The following is a 6,951-nucleotide window of genomic DNA, read 5'->3' as shown; positions in this document are numbered from 1 at the left end:
GGGAAAAAAAGAAGGTGTTAAAATACTGGAATATAAATCCAGGGACCAAATGTTATAATAAAACCTGTAGGTTCCTGGGATTGTGACATCGGAAATTGGCATATGACTGCTAAAAGAAGATGAGGAAATGCTCATTTTAGTTTTAACAATGCTTACAGGTGATTAAGTTAGCTTTTTCAAATTTTTCTTACTACTGCTGTACATGTGGATGCCAATTCTTTAATACATTGTTCTCTTTCTACGTCTGTTATTTTAAGGCTAGGTGATCCCAGCAATTCTGTACAACTTTAAAATTATATCTTCTGTTTCATCTCACTAATACAGATTTCTTGCAGTTTTGTACAAAATAATGGTGCCCTTATTTTCTTGCTTTGTCAGACCTAGAATTTATAATGCCTAGTGATTAAGAGTTCTACTTTGTTAATGATGACTATCAAAATCTAACTGAATGGGGTTTTTTTTAAATATGATGGAAATCTGTTCACAATTTAACAAAGCTTTGTTTTTCTGTGTGGGTTTTTGTTTTGTTTGTTTGTTTTCTGATTTTGTTTTTTGTTTTTGCTTTGTTTTGTTTTTTTTTTTTTTCCAGAATTAAGGAGAAGTATCCCCAAGCATTTGATGACATATGCCTTTACTCTGAGGTGTCCTACTTGTTAGCACATTGTACATTTCGACTTCCATCTAGGAGATTCATTCAGGAACTGTTTCAGGATGTGCAGTTCTTACAAGTAAGTGGAGTGTTCAGATGTGTTGAATGCACCAAATTGCACCAGCTGGTGCAGGTTTCATGTTGTGAATAATGGATGCTTTCAGATACGTCTTAAAGGAACCCATTTTATGGTATCTCTTTAGCAAAAATCACTAACAACAAGAATACTTCATCTGTCTTTTTCTCTTAGATGCATGAAGAAGCAGAGGCTGTTTTAGCAACACCAACAAAGCCTCCAGTGATCGATACATCAACTGAATCCTGACCTCTGTCTCATGCAGTGCATTGCCATATAGACTTTCTGAAATCCTCAGAAATCACCTCTGACTGACTGGATAAAAAGCTTGGAGTATCATCTGCTAGACCGTTCCAGAAGCTACTGGTACCTGAAGACTGAACTGAAAACTTTCTTCCTCAACCAATTACTGTTCCAGTCTTTTGAGCCCTTTGGGGATTTATTAAACATTACCATAGTTTTAATAATAGTAATTATCAGTATATGCAAGAGCCAAGCACTGAACACCTCCACAAGTTTTCATTTCATTGGAAAAAACAAACAAATAGGACAACATGCAGAGACATCTTTTTTTGATTGACTTCCAATTCTGTTCCAGAGAAGTAGAATGATGCCTTGCTTTTTAAACGCTGGATACCAGGAATCAGAGAGAGATATGAGGGTGCATTCCGTTGCCAGCAATGGGGATCTGTGCTGTAATCTTGGAGACTAGGGGATTAATGTTAGTGTTAGCCTTTCTCTGTTTGTTTTTGTACTGTTTATAACACTACTTGGAGGTTTGTAACTTCAGACAGAAAGAAAAGCCTCTGTGACTCTGAGGTTTCCTTTAAGTTATTTTAATATTGCTATAGTTGTAAGTCATTTTATTAGCAGTCTCTCCAATTTCATTACATTTACATACATGTATCTTATCTGAACCAGTTAAGGACTTTCACTACAGTTTGATTTTTAAAAATAACAAATCATTTAAACTTAATATGCTGAAATCAGATTGTTCTCCCTGAATGATATGCATGTGTTTGCAGTTTCTACATTCATGCTCATATAGTACGAATGTTGGTCTTATTCTTAACCAAAATCCTTTAAAAAGCATGATTTGTATCAGATAAATGAATATTGTATAAACTAAACTTGAAGACATTTAATCATTGCTGCTTTTGTGAGAAGACATAATATGAGTGTTTTCAAAGTTCTGTGGAAACAGCCTTTTATAAAAACAAAGGTTTATTTGGATTTTCAATGGATGAGTGATCAAGCATCAGATAGTACTAATAATTGTAGTGAAAAGCCTTAAGTACCAAATTTTGGAGCAGCAGTACTTATAATTTTATACTGGTATTTAGGACTTGTTGCAAAAGTTAAATGAGACAGTGACTGTTGATGACTGAAATAGTTGCCTCTATCATGTTGCTGGTGAGGTTTCTAAATCAATGGGTGCAAGCTTAAAAAAAAAAATAGAAATCCCTGTCACTTTTACACTTTTATCATGGATCTAGAGATTCAGAAGCCTTTACACAAAGGTAATATAAATATATGCAAATGTGTATATACAGTAGCATGGCCACCTTTGTTAGAATGCCTGTAATAGAAGGGATTACCCTTTGATTTTGATATAGGAATAACTCAGCTGGACTGTACTAAGTAGAACGTATTTTTTCCATTCACTTTTACCATTTTTTATAATTGTCAGGTTAATACTTAAGTGAAGATAAGTGAAATTTATCCTGATGCTCACAACTCTGTTCTTCCTAGCTATGCTACTGGAGATTTCAATAGGTAGTCCTGTGAACAGTAGAACAAGACACATAAGCACTGCTTTGCAGCTATCACTTCACTGAGTTTTTGTGTGCACTGCATACCGTCACGTTCTGGTAAAGCAGATTGTAAGTTGCTGCTCACAGTCAAATTTAGTTCCTAAGATTACCTTTTCACGAGTTCCCACTGAAAGAAGGAGCAAAAAGAAATTGATTCAACTTTTCTATGGCCAGTGACACAAATAATAATACATTTATGTGTCAAGGCACGTTTGAAATGCTCTGAAAATAGCCGGTAACTATTGGACTTCTGCTCATAAGAAATAAATGCTTCTGTAAAACCAAAACGTCAATCACAGTAGACCAAATAGTGGTATAAACTCCAAAGGAAATAATGTAGTTTTCCCAAAAATGGGGCTAGCGTATCTTATACCGTAGTTTCAAACACTACCTCAGTTAGGCTAGAGTATAAGAGATTTGTTTTAATAACTAGATGGGGTTACATCGAACAACTCCATGTTATTTTTCTGCAATTAAAGCAAAATAAACAAGTTTTATCACCTGCATTTAAAAACAAAACAAACACCTTTGTTCATTTGTTACCAGTTTAACCTGTAGCGGTTAACATAGGAAGCGCTATACAAAGGCCTCTGATTATAAAAAGGTAAGCAAAAGTGGTGTTAATATGCTTTTTGAAAGAATCTCCATCCTGAAATGCTTACATGTTCTCAAGTATTCACTTGTGTGGGGATCCATGACAACAGAAACTTGATGTAAAAATTATGGCTGCAGATTCAGTTGTAAAACATGATTTATTTTTTCCCCGAAAATGTATGAGTGTCAGTAGATTTCAACAAGTACACATCAAAGATGTAAAGTCTGTACTGTACATAACATACAACATTTCTAGAATGAATTTACGTATTTACATTAAGCTCACATTCATGTTTCATTTTAATTGGCAAATGAAGGGATGCTGTAATTGAAGGAATTTGATATTGGCCTAGTTATAAACTGTGAATTTCCAATTCTATAGATTTTTTTCTTTTCAAATATCCCTTTCAAAGTTGTTATCTTGGGGTTTTACTTGCTTCATGGTAAAACTTTAGACAATGGTAGTAAATAACAATTGTGCTTAATATTAACCCTGATTAAGAATCCTTCCACTTGTCCTGAAAAGGTTTGCAAGGGAAGCTGACAGACCACCTGCTTTGTGGTTTTTCCAATCCAAACAATTGCTGATGTAAATGCTTGAATAAATGGTAAAGTATATAACCTTCACTCGTATTATATACAAATACAGTTTGGTTGCTGTGGCAGATGAAACTCACAAATGATTCATGATGCTAGCACAAAATGCTCAGCTCTGAGATGAAAGCCTTTGTGGGAAGGAGAGGCCAGCTCTTCTGCATTAGGGGGCTAGTTTTCTTAAGTCTGCTTTTACAGTCAGTGCAAGGAGAGCCCTTTCAAAGGCCAGACAGCTAACTAAAAGTGTCCCAGTTACTTCCCAAAGAGCCTGTTTCTCTCCATGAGTGGGGGAGCAGCATGGAGCTGGGTTCTGCGAGTGTCCTTTTGGAGAGAGACTATTTCAGCTGTCTGAAATTCAGAGATGCTGAGAGCTCCCGCCTCTCGTTGGCATCACTTGGAGCTGGAGGAGAGTAGATGCACCATTTGCATGTTGGGCCCCTGGTATGCTATGCTTGTAACAGTTGCTTTTCCTCACCTGGGTGTTCTTCTGTGACCTGACATAGGTACCCTAAATGTGCTCTCCTTGGGTTTTGTTCTTGTTTACTCACAAGACACAATGAAGCGCTAATGTGTTCGGTACTTTAGAGCGTAGTGGATTGGCACACTGAGGTGAGCTGCCCTTATAAGCATTTAAAGAGGCATCAGTGAGAATCCTGCTTGTATTTTTGTCATTTTGAAACTTATGTAGTGGTCTTGAAGGAGAGTTGTGATTTGCAATGAAACTAAAAAAAACCTGTAGCACCTTTACTATGTGCCTGAAAAGAAAGGTAGCTATTCAAGAAATAGGCCATAATCAAAGCTTAGTGGGAGATGAAGCGAGCTGTTGCTCCTTCTTACGCTGTGTTCCAGAGTTGGTATTTGGCTTTTTGGACTGCAGGAAGCTGGTTGTTACCTTCTAAGTGTGAGCTCAACCTGAGCACTCGCAGTGGAAGAATTCTTGCCAGGCTTGGGATCATCTCCGAGGTCTGTGCTCGCCCCCCGGCAGGGCTGCACACAAGTCCTGTTACTCAGAGTTTCACTGGAGCCAGCTGAAAGCAGGTCCTGTAGCTTCTTTTTTAAGTTACATTTCTATTACCATGTGCTTACTAAGGGTATATTGGGCGAGAGTAAACTCTGAGAACTATAAAAAGACCTTTGGGAACGTGCTAGAAAACATGCTTGTATTTCGCTAGAAGCCTCTGACATCTCCTTGGATTTTGTTTAGCTCCCAATTCTGGTTCCCTGGGATAGTTCTGTTTTCAACAGATTTCTATGTTCAGTAAAGAATGTGGGTATTCTTTGGACTATTTTTGTAACATAAATGGACAGCAATGCCACAGCATGCAGAAGTTGCACATTTTGCTTCAGTTGCTTTGTAAAATACACTATTTTATTTGAGAAATGTAATTTATGCCAAAAAGTGTAAGATACCATTTTGCCACTGAATAGGGTGTTCCAGCACAAGATGCAATGTCTAAGGGGGGAAAAGGCAGACACTTTGTAGATTTAATTGAAAAATTGTTCCAGTATTGGGCTGTCAGCATCCCTAAAACTGCATTACAAGAAAGTGTCTAAATTAATCCTTCTGAGGAAAAAGGGGATCAAGGAAAATCTCAAGACTTTATTCTCCCAGCCCCGTGTGGTCTTTTCTTATTTAGTAATACGCTGCTACATATTTGGGGGTTCTAGTGTTTGTAGGTCACTGAACAGACATTGAAATCTGATTTATATTGTATACCTGTAACATAGAAAGAAAAAGTATTTATATATTTTCCGTAAGAATATTGCATTGAGCTGTGTATAATTTAAACAGAGGCTTGTCCCAAATGGTATTGCCCACCTTGATTTTTTTCTGGGTCTTTTTTTTTTTCTTTCTTTTTTTCTTCTTTCTTTTTTTCTTCTTTTTTCTTTTTCTTTTTATAGTGTGTACAGTTCATGTCAATGGGCATTAAAAGCCTTCTGAAGCGTAGTCTTATCAAAGGGATGCATTGTTAATAAAATGTACTTAAACTTCATACAATTGTTCTGGTCTCATGTGTACCTCTCAGCACTAGAAATGGATTGGAATTCTATTTAAATTTTTAAGTTACCAATTAACTCGAACAACCTGAAGCTTTGCAAATAAACTTTGGGGTTTGGGGGTTTTCTTTTGTCAAAAATACATTTTCACTTTAGTGCTTTGTAGGATGTCTTACAAAAACATAAGGGAACTAAATAGTTTATAGACCATCTTTATTTTTAACATGTAGCATACTGATACTAATTTTCCATTATGTGATGGTTTAAATATTAAGCATTTCAAGGACAGCTGTGAAAGCTGAACTACAAACAAAAAGAGAAAAACAAGTTTACAGTTTTGAATTCTTCAACCATTAATACAAGACAGATGTCTTAAATCTAAAAGTTCTACGTACCTCTCCACCCAGGCAAAAACGTGTTTCTGGTCTTTATTCCTTGTTCTCAGGGCCAGGCTGTGCCCCTGGAAAGGTCAGTGTGTCCTCCTTGGAATCCTGCTTGTGTGCTTTTGAGCACAGGTGGTTTCACAAAATGTCAGCCCTTGGGGCCAGCCAGCAGAAAGGTTTCTCATGGCCTCACCAGCCATCGGGTGGTACCTGGCAACGTGTCTCCTGGCTTCCTGACAGGGCAGTTTCATCAGAGCTGATCTCTGATCAGCTCAGGGAAGGGCCTGGGGAGCTGAGGTGGGATGTCTCAACAGGCTGCGGTGTCTCACCACCAGGAAGGCACAGCTTGTTCCATTGCCCTCTCCGCTCGCCTCCTGCGTGGAATCGCCATGGACAGTGTGTGGTTCTTCTCACATACTTCAAAAGCAGTTATCTCTGCTCTGATAAGAGCTGTCCTGGCGTCAGGAGCTGCAGCATGTTGAAATTTAAGGGCTTGGTGGGGTAGTTTGACTTTTTGGACTAACTTGTGTATCAGAGTTCCTTAGATGTGAGCTCTTGGTTTAGGATACCTTTCAAACCTCTTTGAATAAATAGGCCTTTTCTTGAAAGGCACAGCTAGGCCATTTTATTTCAGTAGTGCCAAGACAGCTCACTGCTATGAGCTATTGTCCTTTTTCCTAGCAGTAAAGCTTTTAAACTACACAAGTACATACGATATGATGAAACACTTTGCAGAAGGATATGTGTCCTAAGCTACAAGGATAGTGTGGTACTGAACTTTCAGATTCACTGTAACTCAAGAGAGAGTAATGTAAAGGGAGGGAATCTCTGGGATGTCTCCAC

General features: G+C 37.7%; 1 protein-coding gene across 1 annotated transcript in view; it reads left to right on the top strand.

Annotated features, from left to right (window-relative positions):
• Positions 1-1,254, top strand: part of LOC104404191 (rapamycin-insensitive companion of mTOR-like) — a gene marked incomplete at its 5' end in the record, with an annotated part of 14,444 nt that extends 13,190 nt beyond the window's left edge. The window contains 2 exons of the mRNA XM_010012566.1: positions 590-728; positions 900-1,254. Coding sequence (XP_010010868.1) covers positions 590-728; positions 900-974 — 214 coding nt within the window. The remainder of the gene's footprint in view (positions 1-589; positions 729-899) is intronic.
• Positions 1,255-6,951: the final 5,697 nt, after the last annotated feature.

This window comes from Nestor notabilis, unplaced genomic scaffold, assembly GCF_000696875.1.
Source record: "Nestor notabilis isolate BGI_N333 unplaced genomic scaffold, ASM69687v1 scaffold13074, whole genome shotgun sequence".
NCBI classification, from domain to species: domain Eukaryota; kingdom Metazoa; phylum Chordata; class Aves; order Psittaciformes; family Psittacidae; genus Nestor; species Nestor notabilis.
The sequence above is the reverse complement of the archived record's forward strand: the minus strand, read 5'-3'. Positions and strand labels throughout refer to the sequence as shown.